We start from the raw sequence: 25,491 nt of genomic DNA on the forward strand, positions 1-25,491 counted from the left end.
AAGTGTACAGGGGAATTATTTTTTGTTGGGAATATTTTTATTGAACATTTCAAAATTTATTTGCAACAACATAGTACAAAAACAAGAAGCCCCTCTCACTAACAGCTGACAGTGACCAACTCTTTAAAATGCATAACAAATGGTTGCCATTTATATGGGACCTCCAAATCGACCCCTTCAAGTGTGTATTTAACTTTCTCCATTACAAAAATGCCAGGAGGTCCCCCAGCCACACCGAGGCACTGGGTGGAGAACTGGGCGGCCTCAACTCCAGCAGAACCCACCTAAGAGCAATCGGGGAGGCAAAGACTAAAACATCTGTTCCCGCTCCTGCCTGCAATTCTGGAGCAGTGACACTCCGAATATAGCCTCTAGGGGACCTGCCTAAGATCGCCGATATGGTGCTGAAGAAAGTTCGCTAGCTTAGGACATGCCCAAAACATGTACATGGTTTGCTGGGCACCTCCCACTCCACTTGCACTTATCTTCTACCCCCTCAAACACCCGACTCACCTTGCCCTTGTTATGTGTGCCCGATGCACCACCCTCAGTTGTCTGAGCCCAAGCCTCGCACACTGACATGGCATTCACCCTCCGTAAGGCCTCACACCACACCCCCTCCTTCACGTCAACCCCTAGCTCCTCCCGTTTTGCCTTAATCCCCTCCAGTGAGGCCCCGTCCTCTGCCAGCAGCCTCCTATAGATACCTGAAGTTTTACCCTCCTCCAACCCAGCCAGTGACAGTACCTTCTCCGCTAAGGACGCAGGCGGCGCAACTGAAAAACTCGAATAAACCTTCCTCGTAAAATTCCAGACTTGCAAGTACCTGAATGCCTCCAACTCCGCAAGCCCGTACTTCTCCACTAACTTCCCAAATCGCAAACCACCCCATCACGAACAAATTTCCCATTACTGCCACCCCCTTATCCTCCCATCCCCTAAACCTGGCGTCCATCCTAGCTGGCTCATACATATGGTTCTCCCTTATCGGTATCATCCTCGATCCTCTCCCGCTTTAATGTGCTCCCTTAATTGTCTCCATATTTTTAGTGTAGCCACCACCACTGGGTTCCCTGAAAACTTTCTCTGGGAGAACGGGAGCGGGGCCATCACCAGCACCTGCAATCCTGTCCACTCACATGACCTGGCCTCACTGACTCCTGACCCCTCCACCAACCCAACACCACCTCTGTATTCACCTCCCAATAGTAGAAAAGCAGGTTCAGCAGCCCCAACCCCCCAACCCTCTGGAGGACGACTCTTCGGATCCTCACCACCATATAAACTAAATCATGCTTTCCTCCCCTACAAAGAACGCCTTTAATAGAAACGTTGACAGGCATTGAAACAGGAATAAGAACCGTGGCACGATACTCATCTTCACCGATTGCACTCGCCCAGCTAATGACAGCAGGAGAATATTCCATCTGTGTTGGTCTGCTTTCACCCTGCTCACTAAGCTTGTAAAATTTAGCTTCCGAATCTGTGCCCAATCCCTTTCCATCTATACCCCTAAGTACCTGAAATGCATTTCATTAGCTTGAATGGCAACACCCCCCAAATTAGTTCCCCTCCCCAGCAGAGTGACCGGAAAACACTCACTTTTGTCTCAATTCATTTTATACCTGGAAAAAGTTCTGAACCACTTCAGTATCCCCATTATGTCCCCCATTGTCGGGACTGGATCCGTGACGTAAACGTTTTGTAAAACGCTTCAAACGCTATATTCACTTTCTCCGGGCCTGCTGGCCTTCTCCCCCATACCCATAGACTGCCCTCCCACCCGTCTCAACTGCTACGCCACTTTATCTGTGGAAACCAGGTCAAACTGTACCTGCAACAGTTTCTTGTTCACCAAAGGCTCTGGGGTAGGGTCCTCCTAATACTTCTCACCCATCTTCAATATCTCATCCACCAACCACTGGCGTTCTTCCCTCGCTTCCCTCCTCCTGTGCCTTATATGCAATCGCCTCCCCAATCAAATCAAATTAAGTCACCATTGTCTTCAGGGCTTCCCAGAACATCGAAGTGGAAAGCTCCCGATTCTGTTAAACTCTACATAATCATCCAACGTCTTGGCCAGCTTCACACAAAACTCCAGGTCTGCGAACAGCCCCACATTCAAACTCCACGCCGGCTGTTGAGCCGGCCCCCTCTCCAAAGTCAGATTCACCAGGTGTGGAGCACGGTTAGAAATTACAATCACCGAGTACTCCGCTTTCCTTACCCCGGCAGCAAAACCCTCCCTATTATAAAAATGTTGATCCGCGAGTAGACCTTGTGCACTGTGCGAGAAGAAACCCCCACCCCTCCACAAAGGGGTAAGCAACATTGTCCTGGAGCCCACCACAGCACTTTCTCCTTTGCCTGGTATCTATAAAAGCTCATGATAGAGGGCAGCACGGTGGCACAGTGGTTAGCACTGCAGCCTCACGGAGCTGAGGTCCCATGTTCGATCCCTGCTCTGGGTCACTGTCTGTGTGGAGTTTGCACATTCGCCCCCACAACCAAAGATGTGCAGGGTAGGAGGATTGGCCATACTAAATTGTCCCTAAATTGGAAAAAATGAATTGGGTACTATAAAATTTTTTTTTTAAAAAGCCCACTATTACTGCCCTTGGCCGCTCATTCACCCACGGCTTCGGCCAGAGCGGTAGGTACATCTTATCCAACATCATGGGGTGGGTGCGGGGGGACATTTCCCTCCTCCCCCATCAGCTGTCTCAACTTACTTGCTATAAACTTTTTTGGCTTCGGACCATGTCTTCCAGCAGCCCCACAATCTGCCTTCGAGACCAGTTCTCAAGGTCCTCCACCTTTGCTCAATGGCTCGCCCTGCTCCTGCACTGTTTCCAGTGTTCTTCTGAGTGTCTCCCTTATCAGGGCTAGCAAGTCCTCCACCAAATGCTTGAGGGTCTCCAGCATTTCCCTACCTTGTCTCTCAAAGTGTTTATTTAACTGCCGTTCGAACTCCATCACCATCACCTCCGTCAGTGTATCCACTGTTATAAAAGGGGGCCCCTCCTGGCCTCCTCCATCTTCCCGCCCATTCACCCTTAGTTGTGCTTGAACTTTCTGGCGGACTAGCGCTCAAATCCTTCATCCCCTGATTTTTCTGCAGGTTCTTGACCATCCTCCACTAGCTCCTCTCAACAGGGTACAATATTTCATGCAATTTTCCCCACAAAAAAAGGGTGAAGAGGGCCTAAAACCCAAGACTGGCGGGAGCAACCCAACGTGCGATCTCCTCCTACATGCTGCCACTGGAAGCCAGAAGTGTATTTGGGAATTGATAGAATTTTATGCTGGCACCCTTCATTATTTGAACATTTGCCTAATTTGTCAGCATTTTCTGATAAAGTTTGGACAATGTAGAACTGCTGTCCATTAACTATAGCAGATTAAATCTTGATCTGTAATTTGATCACATAAAAGGATGCAAATGAAATTGAGCTCCGCAGGAGAAACTTGAATATTCCCCAATATGATAGAACATGTGCATTTGCCTCAACACTCAAGAAGCTCTATATATTCCAGGAGAAAGCAGTCTGCTTGATCAACCCATCCACCACCTTAAACTCCAAATTCAGCCACCACATGTGTACCCTGGCCACAGTGTGTACAATCTATAGAATGCACTGTGGCAACTTGCCATGGCCTCTTAAACCACAATCACAATCTCTGCTACCTAGACTGACAAGCGCAGCAGGCACCACTGCCTCCAAGATTCCATGCAAGTCTCACACCATCCTGACTTGGACCCATTCCTTTAACTCAGCCTTGTCAAAATCCTGGAATCCCTTACCAGCAGCACTCTAGGAGCACCTCTGCCGGACTGAAGCGGTTCAAGAAGACCGCTCAGCGCCACCACCTCAGACAGAAAATAAATACTGGCTTTGCCAGTGACACCCATGAGCAACAAATTATTTTTTTAAAACCTTATTTACAGATGGTGGTCAAGAAGCCTCAGTGAATGAGATTTGCTGGTTCTTAATTAGATGTCAGAGAAAATATTAACCACATGCAGCTGTGGGTCAATGCAACTTCAAATGAAATAGATCAGATAATGTAGTCAAGTATTTATAGCAAAATGTCAACTTTGTTTCAGGTTTCAGTCTCTGCTATTGATTCATTTCCCGCTTATTTTTATTTGAAATGTTTGGAGTTGGGTATTGGGGAGTATTTGGAGCTGAGGCTGAGTGTTGAAATATTAGCTATTTAATATTTGATGAATTGTTCAGAATTCAAAAACTATTCTCTGTTCTTTGATGGAGGATTAATTTTCTAAAATTACACAAATTTAAACTTGGCTATTTCTTCAATCAAAAAATGGATTAATGGTTTTGAGTTTCTTAAACCCTTATTTGATTGTTCTGGTATAAAGAGGAAGGGATTTACTTGCATTTCCACAGCGTTGGAAAATGTGAGATATGCAAATAAGTTATTTTCAACATTCCCCAGGTGTGGAAAGACAACTCAGATTCCTCAGTTTATCCTGGATGACTCTCTCACTGGCCCTCCAGCAATGGTTGCAAACATCATATGTACTCAGCCTCGAAGAATTTCTGCTATTTCTGTTGCTGAGCGTGTCGCCAAAGAACGGATTGAGAGGCTAGGGGGAAGTGTAGGATACCAGATTCGACTTGAAAGTGTGAAGGTTGGTATATATTTATCGGATAACTAATATTTTCAGTGTTATCCTGAACTATCTTAGATTTTGTTTTTGGTGTAAGGTTGTGTGAAGAATATCAGTTTAGCAATTTAAATACTAACGAACCACCTGACTCGCCAAAACATGTCCACCATCTACAAGGTGCAAGTCAGGGGTATGATGGAATACTCTCCACTAGCTTGGTGAGTGCATCTCCAATGACACTTGAGAAGCTCGGCATCATCCAGGAGAAAGCTGCTTGCTTGACTGGCACCCCATCAACCACCTTAAACATTTACTCCCGTTCTGATGAAGGGTCACAACCTGAAACTGTTTTGAAGAAAGGTTACGACCTGGAAGGTATACTCTGTTTCCCCCTCCACAGATGCTGCCAGACCTGCTGGATTTATCCAGCATTTTCTATTTTTATTTCAGATTCCAGCATCTCCAATATTTTGGATTTCTATTTATTTTAGCCAGTCTCTTAATTATTTTCATGTTCTACCCTGGATTCCTGAGATTTTTATTTTATCTAGAAGTCTTTTTCATGTGGAAGTTTGGACAAAGTTCAGAATAATAGTACTGAAAACTTCTACTCCAGGACTTTCACGCCCCTAGCCAAGCTGGTCCAGTACAGCTACAACACTGACTTTGATTTGGAAATGGGGAAAATTGTCCAGGTATGTCCTGTCCACAGAGGATCAATCAAACCCAGCCAGTTGTCAATCCTTCTACTCTCAATCATCAGTAAAGTGATGGAAGGGGCCAACAACGTTCTGTAAAGTAGCACTTGCTTAGCAATAACCTGCTCACTGACACTCAGTTTGGATCTGCCAGGGGCACTGAGCTCCTGCCCTTATTACAGCCATGGTTCAAACATGGTAAAAAAGAGCTAAACTCCAGAGGTGAGAGTGACTGTCTTTGACGTCAAGGCAGTATTTGCCTGAGTGTGGCGATCTAGCAAAACAGGTCAATGGGAATAAGCAGGAAAACTCTCCTCTGATTAGTCATATCAGCACAAAGGAAGATGGTTGTTAGAGGTCAATAATCTCAGTTCCAGGACATCACTGCAGGAGTTCCTCAGGATGGTGTCCTCAGCCCAACCATCTTCAGCTGCTTCATTAATGATCTTCCTTCCATCAGAAGGCCAGAAACAGGGATGTTAGTTAATGATGGCACAATGTTCAGCACCTCGCATACTGAGTGCATGTTCGAATGCAGGCTTGGGCTGACAAGTGGCAAGTAACTTTTGCCCCACAAAGCTTCAGGCGATTACTATCTCCAACAACAGAAAATCTAACCATCACCCAATTACATTACCATCGCTGAATCTTCTGCAATCAACACCCTGGGAGTTACCATTGACTAGAAACTGAACTGGACTAGCCATATAAATACTGTGGCTACTAGAGCAGGTCAGAGGCTAGGAATCCTGTGGAGAGTAACTCCCCTCCTGACTCTCAAAAGCTTGTCCACCATCAACAAGGCACAAGGCAACTGTGTAATGGAATAATCTCCACGCCTGGGTGAGTGCAGTTCCAACATCACTGAACAAAGCTTGACACCATCCAGGACAAAGCAGCCCACTTGATTGGTACCACTTCCACAAACATTAACTGCCATCACCACCACTCACTGTGGCAGCCGTGCGTACCATCTACAAGATTCTCTGCAAGGACCCACCATGGCTCCCAAGAGTTTCCCATTGCAAACCCACAACTATTATCATCCAGAAGGACAAGAAAAGCAGAAATATGGGAACACCACCACCTGGAAGATCCCCTCCAAGCCATTCATTATCCTGATTTGGAAATATATCACCGTTCCTTCACAGTCGTTAGGTCAAAATCTTGGAACTCAACAGCACTAGATATTGATGTCTTTTAATTGTTTAAAATGGACACTGATGAACTGTTAAGATGGCTGCCAGGAGGTCAGATGACCTTTGTTTATTCAACAAAAGACTATCCAGCTTCTGGAAATTTCTGCATTGAATAACCATGGTTGGGGGCTTTACCAAGGAATGGATATAAGAGAAAGGTTATCTATGGAATTCCGACCTCTCATTGTACCGAGCTTACTCAAAACACAAGTCAATGTACTAGACTCCATCTCCAGATTTGCAGTTCAACCAAGGAAAGCTGACCAGACCAGGTATTCACCAGTTCAGTGTGAAAGACCACCATCCATCTATCTCCAATGTAGATCAATGGGTGAATAATGGCTATTGACCATGTGCCTGAAACTGGATTCTGACACCGAGATCCTTTATTATCCCAAAACCCAGATGAGAGCAGGACAGACTGCAGAAGAACACCAAGGAAATAACCGCAGCAGGGAAAGCTAGTGCCATCTTTGCCTTAAAAACAACCATTTGTCAGTCTGAGAAACAGGCTCTGAAATTATCTGCAAGTCAGCAAATAGCCAAAGTGCTTAACCTGTTCCAGTTTTTAAATTCACCTGAGAACCAACCTCCTAGATATTTGACCAACCTTTTGAGAACCCTTTGCCTTACAAGAATCTCACTTCAACTTTAAATCGTATCCATCAAAAGACCACAGGTTTGCCACATGGGGGACCGGAAATCATAATTAATTAGAGACTAAATTAACTTTAATCTGTAAAAATGCACTCCTCTTTATTTGTCTAATCTTTGTGTATGTGCGCCTGAGTGTGTCATGTGTTAATTTTAGGTAAGTATGTTAAAATAAATGATCTTTGTTTTTAAATTCATAAAACCTTGCTGTTTAATTTTTAAAATTGGAATACACATACACATTCTTTAAGGGTAAGGAAAGACTCCCCTCTTTCCATACAAAAACATACTGATTATGGGCAGTACGAAAGCAAATACATTCTGTCCATGGAAAATATAGGGTGGCACGCTGGCACAGTTAGCACTGCTGCCTCACAGCTCCAGGAATCTGGGTTTGATTCTGACCTCTGGTGACTGTGGTGTTTGCACATTCTGCGTCTGCGTGGGTTTCCTCCGGGTGCTCCGGTTTTCTCCCACAGTCCAAAGATGTGCAGGTTAGGTGGATTGGCCATTCTAAATTGTCCCTTAGTGTCCAACGGTTAGATGGGGTTACAGGGATAGGGCAGAGATTGGGCCTGTGTAGGGTGGTTTTTCGAATGGTTGGTGCAGACCGATGGGCTGAAGGGCCTCTTTCTGCACTGTAGGTAGTCTATGAAATATCCATATCTTCATCTCTCTAGTTCTATTTACACTTCTACAATGCCTTTCAATCTAATTTAGTAAATGCTTCTACTTCTGCTTGCATTTACTTTTTTTTGCCTATTTTTCCTGCTCATTCCTATTATAATTGGCCTATTTATTCATTTGGAGGTTGCTTGATGCATTTACATTTATTTGTTTGAGAACATATTAATTCCGCACAATTGCCATTATTTTAATAGTGTGCTATTTTCCGTGGGTATGTTTTTTTCAGCAATATTTCCTGGTTGATGTAGTTATTCCCTCTTTTAAGTGCGCTTGCACACACAGACTATATAATATATATATATATATATATATCTCTTGTATATAAATTTGTTTAAATATATACTTTTTTATATATATATTTTTTGTGATTTCTACTCTTGATCTCAAATATGCACTGTATATTTTAGAAACTCACTTATTGTGATTTATGTTTGCAGTCCTCCTCGACTAGGTTGCTTTACTGCACGACAGGATTGCTGCTCAGACGACTGGAGGCAGATCCAGATCTTCAAGGCGTGTCCCATGTTATTGTAGATGAAGTGCACGAAAGAACAGAAGAAAGGTAATCACTTGGATCAGCTTGTTATGAATTTCAATAAAGCACAGTATTAGTGCAAGAAGCCACCAAAGTAGAAAATAATTTGGGAGTGGTGACCAGCTTGCATTTTAAAGCCATTGTACTTTCGGGGAAAGAGACTGAAGGAAGGTAAGGAGCTCTGGCTTTGAAGTTGCAGAAGATTAAAGCAGTGATTAAACATTCAAGACAGTAGTGATTATAGGGAGGGAAATGTATGTGCATGAGGAAATATTTAGAGTTTAGAAAGAGCAGGGAATTACAGAAGAGCCTTTGCCACAGTGATGATCGTAGAATAAGGGATAGTGAGAATAATTGCAAGAGATGGAAATGGAGAACTTATTATCTTGGATGCAGAAAACATGTTTTCACTTGTGGAAGAAACCAAAACTAGGGGTTACAGGTGTAAAATAATGAGCAACAAACCCAGTAAGGAATTCAGAAGGGATTTATTTATGTCAAGTGATAAGAATGTGGAACTTGCTATCACATGGAGCAGTTGAGGCAAATAGCTTGGATGCATTTAAGGAGAATCTACATAAGTACATGAGGGAGAAAGGAATAAATAGGAAGAGGCTCATGTGGAGTATAAACACCACAATCGATCAATTTGGCCAAATGGCCTTGCATCTGTTATATGTATAGATGAGAGAAGGATCACCTGTCATTGTCCCCTGTCCATGGTACATCCTGAAATACGGAACTGGTTGGGAAGTATTTTTGGCTTTTAATGGGTTATTAACGACCGTTCCAGTACATGGATTTTGTTACCTAATGCACAGTAGCTTTATCTAAATTATTCATCAAAATGATTTATCTAAATTGTTTATTTGTGGGGTTTAGATCTAAGGGGCTGGCCATTATCACTTACTGTGAACTTTTATTGAATTCAATGTAGTCTGATGCTACGCCACCGAACGAGAAGAGTTCATAGACCAAAGCACCCAATAGCTTTATATTTAGTTTCTCAACCAGCTGTTATATCTTGGGTTGCCATTCCATTTGCCCTGTTCCTAGCCCATCTCCAGCTCATGGACCTTAAATGTATAGCCATCTATAACAACTGTCCTGGTTCACCCACCTCCAACACGGTACCATTGTGGATAGCACAATTGCTTCACAGCTCCAGGGTCCCAGGTTCGATTCCGGCTTGGGTCACTGTCTGTGCGGAGTCTGCACATCCTCCCCGTGTATGCGTGGATTTCCTCCGGGTGCTCCGGTTTCCTCCCACAGTCCAAAGATGTGCAGGTTAGGTGGATTGGCCATGATAAATTGCCCTTAGTGTCCAAAATTGCCCTTGGTGTTGGGTGGGGTTACTGGGTTATGGGGATGGTGTGGAGATGTTGACCTTGGGTGGGGTGCTCTTTCCAAGAGCCTGTGCGGACTCGATGGGCCGAATGGCCTCCTGCTGCACTGTAAATTCTATGATTTTTAAAAAAACAACTCCTTTCTAGGTAGCCTCAGCTTCTATCTGTGCCATGGTAAGTGGGAGATGGCATAATCCTTAAGCTACTCTGTTCACTGTGTGAGTTTCCTTCTGCTTTGCTTGTGCAATCCTAGGCTCTGCCCCCTTTTCCTACCCCCTGAACTGTAGTCTTGTCATAAGGCTGCCCTGTTCCCTGCTCTCTGCTAACCACATTGGCAGCACCAGGCCTGGCTTCCCAGTTCCAGACTTTAGCCTCCCGATCTCCAGTGTCAAACCCTTTCCATCATATTACCATTCCTATCCATCAGAAGTCAAAGGACTCTGGTTTTAGTTTGGCCAGTCCTCCTTATCACTGGCTGTAGCTTCGGAACTCCCTGGTCCAAATTCTGGCTCTGTTCTTTCTAATCCAGCAGTAGTGGCAGGACCTAGCTTCCAAGTTCCAGTTTCAAAGGCCTGTCCTCTCTACCATGTGACTGCTTCCCAGCCTGAGGAACATGCTTACTCCACATCCTCCATGATCTGCATATGTTGCAGCAGTTCCGAGGTGTCCCAGTTCTGGTCAAAGTTGAGGCTCTCACCTGAATCCAATATGACAGTGACAGGAAGATCATCTGACGTGGTGACAACCATCTTGTGATGTACCCATTCCAATAATTCTGGTCCCCCACACAGTTCTTTCCCACAGAACAAGCATGAACAGGAACCCAATGATAAACCTCTATGCAACCATTTTTTGATGCTTTGTATTTAGTTCCCCCCCCGGCCCATCGTCTTATTATGTGCTTACCAATAATAGGAGAGAAGCTGGTATCAAACTACAATTATGCTTCAAACACAATTGTGCTTCATAAAATCTGGACTTTGAATCCACGTACTACCTGAGTGCTAGTTTTGAAGCAGATGCAGCTGCAAGTGGTCCACTTGTATCCTGATGAAACAATTAGATTTTAATATTTTTGATGACAGTTATCTGTCATATCTTAATTGATCATATTCACTGATTGGGACGGTTTAGACAGATAAATATAGTATATGTTTAATACAGGGTATTACTTCACTACTCGTGGAGAGAGGCTTCTTCCCAAATTGTTTTGTATTACATCTTCAGTTCGTCATATAATACAAGGTTTTTTTGTCAAATATCTTTCAATAATAACTTGTGTATAAAGCCTTGGTTATTCATAGAATCCCTACAGTGCAGAAGGAGGCCATTCGGCCCATCGAGTCTGCACAGACCCTTTTGAGCACTCGGCCCATTGACAAGTGTCCACCTCCCCCTATTCCCGTAATCCCATAACCTAACCTGCACATCCCTGGACATTAAAGGGCAATTTAGCATGGCCAATCCACTTAACCCGCATACCTTTGGACTGTGGGAGGAAACCCGAGCACCCGGAGGAAACCCACGCAGACACTGGGAGAATATACAGACAGTCACCCGAGGCCGGAATTGAACCCGGGTCCCTGATGCTGAGACAGCAGTGCTAACCACTGTGCCACCGTGCTGCCCATTCTACCTCTAGCTCTCCTGATATTCATCTGTGTTTCTCAGGAGAATGTCAGACCTGTAATCTTAGCTAGGATGTTGGGTGCAGAAGGAAGGATGGGCACATCCCTTGCATCATCTCCCCCTTGCCCAAAGAAACCAAAGCCAGAATGAATAAAAGGAAACTTGGATCAACAGGGCACACTGTTTTGGACCTAACATAGATTTCTACATATTAAACACTTGAAGGTGTGGCAGCACGGTGGCACAGTGGTTAGCACTGCTGCGTCATGGCACCGAGGTCCCAGGTTCGATCCCGGCTCTGGGTCACTGCCCGTGTGGAGTTTGCACATTCTCCCCGGGTTTGCGTAGGTTTCGCCTCCACAACCCAAAGATGTGCAGTGTAGGTGGATTGGCCACGCTAAATTGCCCCTGAATTGGAAAATTGAATTGGGTACTCTAAATTTTTTTATTTTTTTCAAAAGCTTGAAGGGATATAGGAAAAGTACAGGAAAATGGTGTTGAAGTAGAAGATCAGCTATGTTCTTATTAAATGACGGAATTGGCTTGAGGGGCTCAATTGCTCCTGCTCCTTTTTCTTATGGCCTTGTGTTCTTGTGGACTAAAGGGGTAAAATCATCTCACTTTTTTTTTTACCTTTTAAGATATATGAAATTATCCTGGTCAAAAAATACAATAGAATAGGTTCGTCATGAAGCTCTTTATCTCCACCCTGTGGAGGTAACAAATAAAATACTATGATGCATTTTCAAGTGTTCTATTTCGGCTTGTTCCTGGCAGATGTTCATGTCATGTTTGCAAGTTGGGTTGAACCTTTTTAGATCCCACAGGTGAGACAGTGACATAGTACTGGAGGGGAGGGAGGCAGGCTATCTTTTTAGATCCCACAGGTGTGATATGGGCCAGGGTTTAGAGAACCCCGAAGTGTATCATGGAATTCACCTGACCCACAACTCTTAATAGATTGTGGTATGGGGAGCACACGGCCCACTCTACAGGTGTGGTAGAGCAGAAATGGAAAAGTACTTTTGAAAGCAAAACAATGTTTATTCTATGAACTCAAGTTAACTTTTTTAAAACATACGGTGAACATCTCAGCAACCATTAATTCAAATACAACCCCCAAAGAATACAACACTAAGTAATCCTTTAAGCTTTCCTTTTAACATCCATAAGACTTAAAACACCTTTTACCAGAAGCACATTAGGTTTACAATCACTACTGAGAACATTTATAATTCTGAATTCACCAAATGATCAAGAGATAGTCTTTTCATGGCAGAGAGATCAACAGTTGTCTGGCTTCGCCGGTGACGGCGGGCAGGAGGCGGCTGCACAATGGAAGGCTCCCGTTCGGGAATGGCATTTTCGGGGCTTTAAGCCCGGTCCCAGGATCCATGGAGGCGGCAAAAGCAGGGAGAAGGCACAGAGGTGGCAGAGTGAAGGCACAGTGAAGAAAAATGTCGAGGGTAAGCAAAAGAACGTCCGTAAGGAAAACAGCTGAAGGTCCGTCGGGGAGTGGAAAGGTCACCAAGGAAAATGGAGGCTGGAGCACCAGGGGAGGCCGCATTGCTTATGGCTGAAGAAATAACTAATGTGATGGCTGCGGAATTCGAAAGGCAGTTTACAAAATACATGGAGACAATGAGGAAGGAGATGAGAGAGGTTCTGAGTGTGCTGGTGGAGGAGGCGATTTCCCCAGTGACGAAGGCGGTGGCGAGCGCAGTGGCGGAGGCGCCGAGAGCAAGGGGAGGCGCTGAAGGAAGTGGAGGAGACGTTATTGCAGCACGGTGATCAACTTGCCTCGATGGGGAAGGAGATGCGGAAGGTGATGGACATTAACAAGGATCTGCGAGGAAACATGGAAGACCAGGAAAACAGATCTAGGCGACAGAATTTGAGCATTGTGGGGCTGCCCGAAGGAGTTGAAGGACCGAGGCCGACTGAGTATTTGCGCGATGCTGGCGAAACTATTGGGGGAGGGGGAGGATCCCTCCCGATATGAACTGGATCGGGCTCACCGGTTGTGGAGGCCTGTACCAAAGGCGAGTGAGCCGCCAAGGGTAGTGACTCTGTGCTTCCGTAGGTACAGTGTGAAGGAGAAGGTCCTGAGCTGGGCCAAGCAGAAGCGGGTGGTGCAATGGGCTGGAGCTGGTATACATGTATACCAGGACTTTACGGTGGAGCTAGCGAGGAGGCGGGCTGCCTTCAACCGGGTGAAGAGGGCACTGTACATTAGCAAGGCGCAGTGCGGCATTGTATATCCAGCGAAGCTGAGGGTGACTTACAAGCTCAGGGACTTTTATTTTGGAACGGCGGAAGCAGCGGAGGAGTTTGCGAAGGCAGAAGGACTGTGGCAGAACTGACAAATTGAGGAATGGTCATGTGCCGATGTAACCTCATGACTGTATTTTCTTCTTTTTTGTTTCACCGTGCGGGTGCAGGGGCTAAAGGAGCCAATGTTGTATATATTTGGACAACGGAAGTGATGGGACTTTCACTCGAAATGAGTGCTCTTTGGGGTGTAGGTGGATATGCGGGGTTTGTGTGCTAAAAGGGGATTTCTGGGCTTTCCTAGGGCCGAACAAGGGGGAAAGGGAGGCCTCCACGCTGGCCAGTTTAAGCCGGCCAGTGAATGGGAGTGAGGTGGGGGGAGGGGCTACGGCCATCGGAGCCTGGCAGAACAGGGTCCGAGTGGTCTAGCCGGGGTGGAAGGTTGGGGGTAAGGAACCGAGGTTGGGGGGAGGAGTTTTACAAGAGGCAGTGGACGGGAGGAGTTGGAGACTGGGGTGGGTGGGGGTACAACTCTTGGGTATCATGTACGGTACTCTTTCAGAGGTTGGACGGCGTTGAGTGTAGGGGGTGGAGGGGGAGTGGACTCTATAGGTCAATGGTGACCGTGGGCGGTCCCGGACTTCTTTTTCTTTTTCTACTTTGTTTTTTAGTTGCCACCGTGGGAGGGTTTGTTTTATTGGATGCATATATTGACAGGTGGGCCGTTGTTTGGGGTAGTGGGAGGATGGGATCGTTGGTATTGTTAAGGGGATTGATTTTGTATTTGTTACCGTTTTCTGTTTGTGGGTGGAGTGTAAATTTTGAAGGAAAATGTGAAAATGGAGAATAAAAACATTTATTTTTTTAAAAAAAAAGTTGTATGGCATCAGCTCCAACACTGAAAACGAAACTAAAACACACCCTGCAGCAAACAGCCTAAAACGAAAGTAAAAAGCCGACAGACAGCCCAGCTCCACCCACTCTCTGACATCACTGCAGTAGTAAACACCCATTTCCTGAAGGTACTCTCACATGACACCTCCCCCCAAGGAAAAAAAATAAACGATCAACTTCAAGATGGTTTCATTTTTCACCTTTTCACTATCCTTTAAGAAATGCACACAGTAAATATACTTCTTTGTTTCAAAAAAAACAACACATGCAAACAGGTTCAATAATATAGTCCATTTTTGTTGTTCTTCCTCCAACTGAAACTGCTTCCGTTCAACACATTCGTGACAAAGCATTGGCTGTCACGTTTTCTCGTCCTGCCACACGTACTATTTTTAAATGAAATGGCTGTAACAATAAACTCCAGTGAAACAGCCTTGCATTGTTATTCCGGAATCGCTCCAAAAACGTCAACGGATTATGATCAGTATATATAACGGTGTCAGACGGATTGATGGTCACATCAATGTGAAAATGTTGCAACGCCAGCACCAAACTCAAAGTCTCCTTCTCAATCGTGGAATACTTTTTCTAGTGAGAATTCAATTTCTTTGAAAAATAAACAATAGGCGGCTCTAGCCCTTTGTTGTCGTCTTGTAGAAGCACCGCACCTACACCTACATCACTCGCATCAAACTCCACTTTGAATGGTTTCGTATAATTTGGGATGGCTAACCCAGGAGCAGTGGTTAACACAACCTTCAGGCCGTCAAATGCCTGTTGACACTCCGCTGTCCACTGGAATTTGTTATGCTTCTTGAGCAAGTCCGTCAGTGGAGCGACCACACTGCTAAAATTCGGTACTAATTTCCCTTAAAATCCACTCGTACCAAGAAATCGCATTATTTCCCGTTTGGTTTTTACATCCCGTGGGACCATTTGACTCTGTCCGATTGTATGGTCAAGGAAAGTGACTTGGGCCTTTCCAATTTCACTTTTGGCTAGGTTTATCACCAAACCCGCCTCCTGAAGTCAATCGAAGAAGTCGATCGAATAACTCCATCAGATGTTTTAAATGTTCTTTCCATGTCTGGCTGAAAATTACCAGATCGGCGATGTATACCGCACAATTGGGTAACCCTGAAACAACTTTGTTAGTTAACCGTTGAAATGTGGCTGGTGCGTTTTTCATGCCAAATGGCAAAACTTTGAATTGGTATATACCATCTGGAGTCACAAAAGCTGAAATCTCCTTCGCCCTTTCAGATAAAGGTACCTGCCTTTAAGTAAATCCAGTTTGGAAATAAAAGCTGATTGTCCCACTTTCTCAATGCAATCCTCCAAATGTGGGATAGGATAAGAGTCCGCTCTTGTAACTGCATTAACATTTCTATAGTCCACACACAACCGTTGGGTCCTGTCTGGTTTAGGCACCATCACTATGGGTGAGCTCCATTGGTTGCAACCCACTTCATTTATGCCATTTTTAAGAGGGGAGGGAGGCTATCATTTTAGATCCCACAGGTGAGACAGTGACATAATAGTGGAGGGGAGGAAGACTATCTTTTTAGATCCCACAGGTGAGACAGTGACACAGTAGTGGAGGGGAGCGTGGCTATCTTTTTAGATCCCACAGATGAGACAATGACATAGTAGTGGAGGGGAGGGAGGCTATCTTTTTAGATCCCACAGGTGAGACAGTGACACAGTAGTGGAGGGGAGCGTGGCTATATTTTTAGATCCCACAGATGAGACAATGACATAGTAGTGGAGGGGAGGGAGGCTATCTTTTTAGATCCCACAGGTGAGACAGTGACACAGTAGTGGAGGGGAGGGAGGCTATCTTTTTAGATACCACAGTGGAGGCAGTGGTATTGTCGCTCGACTAGTAATCCAGAGACCCAAGATCTGGGGACCTGGGTCCGACTCCCACCATGGCTGATGATGAAATTAGAATTAAATTAAGAAAAAATCTGGAATTAAAAGTCTAATGATGACCATGAAACCATTGCCGATTATTGTAAAAACCCATCTGTTTCACTAATGTCCTTTTTAGAGAAGGAAATCTGCCATCCTTACCTGATCTTCCCTACATGTGACTCGGGATCCACAGCAATGTGGTTGACTCTTAATTGCTCTTAAGGGCGGCATGTGACGCAGTGGTTAGCACTGGGACTGCGGCGCTGAGGACCTGGGTTCGAATCCTGGCCCTGGGTCACTGTCTGTGTGGAGTTTGCACATTCTCCCCGTGTCTGCTTGGGTTTCACCCCCACAACCCAAAGATGTGCAGGTTAGGTGGATTGGCCACTCTAAATTGCCCCTTAATTGGAAAAAAAAATAATTGGCTACTCTTTTTATAAAAAAAAAATAATTTTTTTTTAATTAATTGCTCATCCCATGAGCCTCAGGTTAAATCACCACCAGTCAGTTCTCCCCCTCAAAGGGGAAAGCAACCTATGGGCATCTGGGGCAATGACTATTTTATTTCTCTCTCTCTCTCTCTCTCTCTTCCCCCCCCTCCCCCACCCCCACCCCCACCCAATACCCAGTCACTTAAAAGGAATGCACCTTGCTGACCTCCTCCAATAGCATGGCATATGTATAATGATGACACGAGTTCCAATTTTGTCTACCAGCACTCTGTTATTAATGAACAAGAGCTATCTCCAACTTAACTTTGATAAAATCAAAGCTATCCTATTTGGTTCCTGACTCAAACATTGTACCCTTATCTTTGATTACATCCAACTCCCTGGTTGCTATTCAGTTTGAACTCGATGACATGTAACCTCTGTAAAATCAAAATACTGCACATGCTGGAAATCTAAATCTAAAAACAGAAATTGCTGGATAAACGGAGCACGTCTGGCAATATTTGTGGAGAGAGAAACAGAGTTAACATCTCAAGTCTGCATGATTCTTCTCTCATGTCCAAATGCAACAAGACTTGGACAGTATCCAGGAATGGGCTGACAACTGGCAAGTAACATTTGTGTTACACAAGTGTTAGGCAATGAACATCTCCAACAAGAGAGAATTCAACCCCTCGACTATTGCTGAATCCCTCGCTATCAACATCTTGGAGATTACCATTGACCAGAATTGAACTGAACTAGCCATGTAAATACTGTGGCCACAAGAGGTGGTCAGAGGCGAGGATTCCTGCAACGGGTAACTCGCCTCCTGACTCCCTAAAGCCTGTCCACCTTCCATAAGACACGAGTCAGGCTGTGATGCAACACTCTCCACTTGCCTGGATATGTGCAGCTCCGACAATGCTCAACAGGCTTGACAGTATCCAGGATAAAGTGGTCTGCATGATTGGCTCCCCTTCCACAACATTCACTCTCTCCATCACTGATGCACAGTGGCAGCAATGTGTCCCAGAGTGCACTGCAGGAACTTACCAAGTCTCCTTAGGCAGCATCTTTAAACTCACGACCACTGCCATCTGGAAAGACAAGGATCAGACACGTGGGAACATCCTCTGGAGGTTCACTCCAAACCACTCACCATCCTGACTTGGAACTATGTCGTCATTCCTTTACTGTCGCTGGGTCAAAACCCTGGAACTCCCTCCCTAACAGCACTACGGGTGTACTTACACCACATGAACTGCGGCATTCAAGAAGGCAGCTCACCACCACCTTGAGAGCAATTGGGGATGGGCAATAAATCTTGGCCTGGCCAGCGACGCCCACATCCTGTAAATGAATAAAATCAAACTATACTGCATGTATTTCGATCAGTTTCTTTTCCATGTTCAGGAGATATTTTGCCTTTCTGGATTGTAGTTGGATAACTTGTGTTATAGAACATTGGTAAAGCTCCATCTAGCGTACTGCATTTCTTTTTAGGCAAAGCCCTTAAATGTGTGTAGCACAAGGGGCAGCATGATGGTGCAGTGGATAGCATTGCTGCCTCACGGCGCCAAGGTCCCAGGTTCGATCCCGGCTCTGGGTCACTGTCCGTGTGGAGTTTGCACATTCTCCCCGTGTTTGCGTGGGTTTCGCCCCCGCAACCCAAAGATGTGCAAAGTAGGTGGATTGGTCACGCTAAATTGCCTCTTAATTGGTAAAAATAAATTGGGTACTCTAACTTTATTTTTATAAAAAGAGAAAACAAAATGTATAGCACAGATTCGCCAGATTGATATCAGGCTTGGCGGGTTAAATTATGAGAAGCGTTTGCATAAACCCTAAATTTAGGAGATCAGGGATGATCTGATTGAGATGCTGAATGTTAAAATAATTGATCATTTCTTTTAATAATAATCTTTATTAGTGTCACATGTAGGCTTACATTAACACTGCAATGAAGTTACTGTGAAACGCCCTAGTCGCCACACTCCGGCGCCTGTTCAGGTACACTAATGGAGAATTCAGAATGCCCAATTCACCTAACAAGCACGCCTTTCGGGACTTGTGGGAGGAAACCGGAGCACCCGGAGGAAACCGAAGCAGACATGGGGAGACCGTGCAGGCCCTGCACACACAGTGACCCAAGCCGGGAGTCAAACCTGGGTCCCTAGCATTGTGAAGCAACAGTGCTAACCACTGTGCCACCGTGCCGCCTGGTATTGTTGCTTGTTTTAGCCTTTGTTTATTTGCTCTATATCTGTCACCTTTGCCCTTGAGTCGCCAGGTATCTTTCTGATACCGCCACGTGGTTCAAGTCCGAGTAATGATTAATAATCCAACACACCGCTTAGTAAGAGTTAAATCAACGCTCATTTATTATATACAGCAATTAATACTTGTACATTAATTCTACTTCTAAGCTACTTCCTACAACTAACAGGCCAATACTTAACTTTGCAAATGGCCCACCAGGTCAGGGAAACAAATGGCCTTTCGTATGGGTTCTGAGCCTGCGGGATTCAAAGCTGGTACAGGTCGACAGTCAGGAGTGCCTATCTCGTAGCGAGCGTTGGAGTAAGACTTGTGTTTTCTGCAGAAGGGTCTCGAAGGGTGCGGAGAGGAGAAGAAGGGTCAATTTGAACTTGGCCCCTATTCTTATAGTCCCCAGGGGCTTCCCACCTCGGGGCGGACCTTGTACCTGGTTCCAAGTGATTGGACTTGGTCCCAATCACTTGGTTCGATATTCTCCAATGCTGAAGCGATTCCTTGATCGAGGGGTGGTCGTTTACCTCTCTTTATGTCAGCTCCTGCTGGCGCCGAAAAGTCTGGGTCGGCTTTGTGTTACTATTTTGTATCAATTGTTCCCGGGGATTGCTGGTTAATATGCAGATGGCTGGGGTGTTGTTATGTTGATGGCTGCAGGTATCGATTCGGTCTGGCTTCCCCAGAGACGAATACACTGTTTTACCTGCAGCTGTCAGTTTGAGTCCTGTTGGCTGATTTTCCCATCAGCCTCTTCCGTTCGCCATTTTAAATCAGGGTTTGGCCATTCTAATCGGGAGTCAGCCATTTTACATGGCTACAGTATGAATATGAAGAACAAAGAAACATAATCTTAAAATGAAAGGTAAACCATTCTGAAGAGAAATTGGGAAGCATTTTTTTCACAAATGGTATAATTATAGAACTTTCTTCTCCACTCTCCATTCACTCTGAAAGGATAAAGGGTTATTTGGAATTTTCACGACTGAGATTGTTGGATTTTTTTTAAAGTAAGCCTATGAAGTGATTTGGGACATGGGCAGGAAAATGGAAGGGAGGTGCAGATCTGCCAACTTCTAATTCGGGGTTTCTCAACTGTGAGTATATGAGGAAGATTAGATGGATCTGCCAACAGCGTAGCCTATTGTGGTCTCCTTCCTTCTGATTTTCAGCACCTGCATTGTGAGTGGATGGTCTCGTAAGGCAGCACATGGACCAGTTTTAAACAAAAATGGCTATTTGACGAACAGTTGGTTGCGAAGGGCGAGTGTGAAAAACATCTGTGAAAAGAAGATACAAGAAGATATTCCCCCAAGATATGGGAGACGAAGCAGACAATTATATGATCTGGGTGAATTGAAGCCAAACACATCTTTTGGCAGTTTAGGTTCTCCTGCCCAATAGAAAATGGAGTTGACAGATCGAGGGAAGGGGCCTTGCTGAGCAGTGGAGATTCAGCATGTTTGAGGAACACACCGTATGTGCTGGACAGACCAAAGTACATTGAGAGACATTGAAGATACCTCAACGTCTTGACACAAATGGTACTCGGCTCTAGTAACAAATTACCCATTTATTAAGTGCAACATTAATAATAAATGTATGGGTTAACTGAATAATTAATTTTTACAAAGAATAAATACTTGCGTTGTGTGACAAGAGGAACAGTGAAATATTTATAGCACGGTGAGGGCAGGAGCCTCTGAAGCAAAGAGTTTGAGAACCCCTGTCCTAATTAAATGGCTGAGCAAGTCTGAAAGACTATAAGGCCTCCTGTTTCTAATGTTACATTTTATAGTTGTGTTTTGTAGGAAATATTTCTTCTGTTAATTATTAGATATTTTTACATGCCTAATAACATATGAACACATGAGAGAGATGGACATGAAAAGATATTCCCACATTGACCTGTAAAATGTTTTTAGAATGCAAAAGTATATCTTGTTATCTGCGGTCTATTTCTGTTGATAGCAAGGTGATTGAAATATCAAATTCTTGATGAATTTTTAAGCACTAGATTTGCTAAGGGCTATGAAAATGAATTATCCATGATTGTGGAGAGAATTGGCTATTCTGATCATTAATTAAACATTATGTTCTGTTTTCAAGGGCGACAATTATAATCACAAAATTGTTGCAACACAGGAGGAAGCATTCAGTCATTGTGTCTGCATTGGCCATCCAAATGAGAAATTCACCTATTGCCAACCCTTTGCCTTTTCCCTGTAATTCTCCACGTCTTCCTTTTCAGATAACTGCCTAATTCCCCTTTACATGCCTTGAATGCACCACACTCTCAGGCAATGCATTCCAGATATTAAACACTCATTGTGGAAAATGTTTTTCCTCATGACAATTTTGTTTCTTTTGCCAATTACTTTAAATCTGTGTCCCCTCATTCATCCTTTTCACGAGTAGGAACAGTTTCTCCCTATCTACTCTGTCCAGACCCTTCAAGATTTTGAATGCCTTTTTATCACATATCCTCCCAGCCTTCCCTTTCTCTTCCCCCCCCCCCCCCCAAGGACAATATTGCTGTTCAATGTTTGTGCGCATCTTTATTTTTCCAATTAAGGGGCAATTTTGCATGGCCAATCGACCTACCCTGGCCATCTTTGTGGGGGTGAAACCCATGCAGACACTGGGAGAATGTGCAAACTCCACACGGACAGTGGGCTGGGATCAAACCCTGGTCCTCGGTGTCAGTGTGTGTGCATCTTAAATGCATTTCTTCTGTATATATTTTAGCTTGAACTTAAATGTATATTGGTTGTATTGTAGTGACTTCTTGCTGTTGGTGCTGAAGGATCTGATAATGGCTCGGCATGATCTGCGCATTGTTCTGATGAGTGCAACACTGAATGCACAGTTATTCACAGAGTACTTCAATTCTTGCCCCAGTATTCATATTCCAGGTAGGATTTGATCTATATAAAGTAAATATTTGCTTTAAAGTTCCATCTCTTGTCTAAAGTTACAGGAGTACCAGGTCCATGAATAATACGCTGAATTATTTGTTTAATTCAAGAGTGTGCTGTGAATAGGCAAGATCTCGGTCTTCTCTCTGTTTTGCTTGCAAGATCAGAATTTAACATATGCCATTCCCAGAAGATAACGCCCCACACCACGAGCAGCATAAAATTCTGCCCATTCAAGAAGAAAAGCAGAGATAGGACAGAATGGTGAAACGCGAGTCGTTCCGTGTATTCTTGTCCATGTTGTGGTCATTTTAGTGTCATAAACATTACCCAATGCCTCCGAGCAGATTGTAGACTGCTTAATGCATAAATCAGACAGAAAATTATTATAAGAAACTACTTTTATTGCATGTATGAAAAATTATAGATTCAGTTAGTGAAAGATATATAAAGTCAATGGAAATATTTATACCCTGGAAATCCAAGTGCATTGCAGCAACTACTTGGACTTATAGCACCATTACTACTTCACGAAGAGGAATTAAATGCTAAACAGGATTTGGGGAGGAAAGTGGGGGAGGTGAGACAAGGTTAAGAGGAAGCTTTTGAACTTGGAGAGAAGGGAAAGATAATGGGCTTTTAGAATGACAGATCTAGGGTGGTGCAGTGGTTAGCACTGCTGCCTCACAGCGCCGAGGACCTGAGTTCGATCCCGGCCCCAGGTCACTGTCCGTGTGAAGTTTGCACATACCCACCGTGTCTGCATGGATCTCACCCCTACAACCCAAAGATGTGCATGGTAGGTGGATTGGCCACGCTAAATTGCCCTTGAATTGGAAAAAAAAAATTATTTTCCAAAACAAACGACAGATCTCACCTTTGGGGCATAATGACTCATCTCTCCCACTAATGGGATGTGCCATTCACAGAAAACTAGGATCTTCAAAATAATGGAATAAAACTGGAACATAGTGTTGGAGCAGAGGCACATCTAAAGAAGGATTTGCAGAAGAGGATGATGTTTTAAAATCCATGCAAGGAAGATTTCTTAAAATATTTTGAGGTACTTCATTTGAATATTACAAAGCAAAAATTGAACACTGACAGCCTAAGAAATTAAAGCAGAAATGGGCTTATTAAAGAAAGAAGGAGATATTGAGGCAGTAGAAAGAGCATAGCACAGATTCAATTGAAATGAAAGACTTCATGAGAAGTTGTTATACTTAATGTAAACTCTTTCATGCTGCTGTGAGTGGTATTCACCACTCCAGGATGTTTCCCCCAAATCAAAAAGACGTTCTGTCTTCCACACAATTAGTAATGAATTGAGTGTCGGTGTAAGGCTAGTTATATATGCTGTATGTCCCAAAGACTAGTGCAAATTGTATCAAACAGCATGTGCCTTCAGTTATTCAACAGATAAGGTACTGACATCCAGCCTGCACTTGCAACACTCCAAACAGTGTCCAACATTAGATGTGATTCTGTGTTTGGAGATTTGCTGAACACTTAAGTGTGCTAAGAATTACACTGACAACCAATTTAAGGTCATCACAATGTGACACATTTACAGTGCTAGGAACTATAGATGCAGACAGCAAGAACATGTACACATGTACATGTTTCAACTAAACAAAATAGGTGACACCATTCACTGGTTCATTCGCCAGGGCAATGCCTTGATCGTTCAATCACCCTGCATTGTATGAACTTGAACAAAGCTTTTCAGTTAACTGTCATCAGTTGACTGGTACATTCTCCATGGCAATACCTCTATCAATTGGAGTCCACTTTCCAACCAATCAGCATTATCTCTTATGAAGTATAAATTGTAGTTCCGTTTACATTTGGTATTCTTGCAAATCGTTCTGACGAGTGCCAGAAGGAAAACTTTGACGTGTCTTTGTTCTGACGAGTGCAAAAAAGAAAGCTTTGACGTGTCTTCTTTTTCCTGACGAGTGCCAGAAGGAAAACCTTGACGTGTCTTTGTTCTGACGAGTGCAAGAACAAAGAACAATACAGCACAGGAACAGGCCCAACGGCCCTCCCAAGTCCCATCTAGACCAACCGCCTGTATCCCACGTCTGTTAATGTGCCTATCCAGATAGGTCTTAAAGGTCGCTAACGTATCTGCCTCAACCACCTCACTTGGCAGTGCCTTCCAGGCCACCACCATCCTCTGTGTAAAAACACTTCCCCCGCACATCTCCACTGAATCTGTCCCTCGTCACCTTGAACTTGTGCCCCTTTGTGATTTTCAATTCCGCTCTGGGGAAAAAGCCTCCAACTGTTCATCCTATTTATACCCCTAATAATTTGATAAACTTCTATCAGGTCGCCCCTCAGCCTCCGTCTCTCTAGGGAGAACAATCCCAGTTTATTCAATCTCTCCTCATAGCTAATACCCTCCATACCAGGCAACATTTTGGTTAGCCTATTCTGTACTCTCTCCAAAGTCTCCACATCCTTCTGGTAGTATGGTGACCAGAATTGGACACAGTATTCTAAATGTGGCCTAACCAACATTCTATATAACTGTAACATAATTTTTGAGCTTTTGTACTTGATACCCCGTCCTATGAAGGCAAGCACGCCATATGCTTTCTTCACCACCACTTCCACCTGTGCTGCCACTTTTAAGGATCTGTGGACCTGCACGCCCAGATCTCTGGTTCTCTATGCTCCTGATGGCTCTGCCATTTAGTTTATAGCTCCCACTTGAATTGGATCTACCAAAATGCATCACCTCGCATTTGTCCTGATTAAATTCCATCTGCCGTTTCTCTGCTCAATTTAGCAGCCTATCCATATCCTATTGTATTCTCTGGCAATCTTCATCACTATCCGCCACTCCTGCAATCTTCGTATCATCTGCAAACTTAAAAGAAATTATTTTTTTTATAGAGTACCCAATTATTTTTTTCACAATTAAGGAGCAGTTTAGCATGACCTAACTTGCACATCTTTGGGTTGTGGGGGTGAAACCCACGCAGACACGGGAAAAATGTGCAAACTCCACACTGACAGCGACCCAAGGCCGGTATTCGAACTCGGATCCTCAGCAGCGTAGGCAGCAGTGCAACCACTGTGCCACGTGCTGCCCTGTATCATCTGCAAACTTGCTGATCAGACCCATATATATATATTACAAAGAGCAGAGGTCCCAGTACTGATCCCTGCGGAACACCATTAGTTACAGACCTCCATTCGGAAAAACACCCTTCCAATTAAGGGGCAATTTAGTGTGGCCAATCCACCTACCTTGCACATCTTTGGATTGTGGGGGTGAAACCCACGCAGACACGGGGAGAACGTGCAAACCGCACACGGACAGTGACCCAGGGCCGGGTTCGAACCCGGGTCCTCGGCGCCGTAGGCAGCAATGCTAACCACTGTGCCACCGTG

At 44.3% G+C, this 25,491-nt stretch overlaps 1 protein-coding gene across 1 annotated transcript in view; it reads left to right on the plus strand.

Moving 5' to 3' along the window:
- dhx57 (DEAH (Asp-Glu-Ala-Asp/His) box polypeptide 57) overlaps positions 1–25,491 on the plus strand; it is a 137,717-nt gene that overhangs the window by 44,374 nt on the left and 67,852 nt on the right. Inside the window, exons 8-10 of the mRNA XM_072504326.1 lie at positions 4,462–4,657; positions 8,312–8,436; positions 21,950–22,083. Of these exons, the coding sequence (XP_072360427.1) occupies positions 4,462–4,657; positions 8,312–8,436; positions 21,950–22,083 (455 nt within the window). The remainder of the gene's footprint in view (positions 1–4,461; positions 4,658–8,311; positions 8,437–21,949; positions 22,084–25,491) is intronic.

Source organism: Scyliorhinus torazame, chromosome 1 (genome assembly GCF_047496885.1).
Source record: "Scyliorhinus torazame isolate Kashiwa2021f chromosome 1, sScyTor2.1, whole genome shotgun sequence".
In the NCBI taxonomy this organism is placed as follows: Eukaryota; Metazoa; Chordata; class Chondrichthyes; order Carcharhiniformes; family Scyliorhinidae; genus Scyliorhinus; species Scyliorhinus torazame.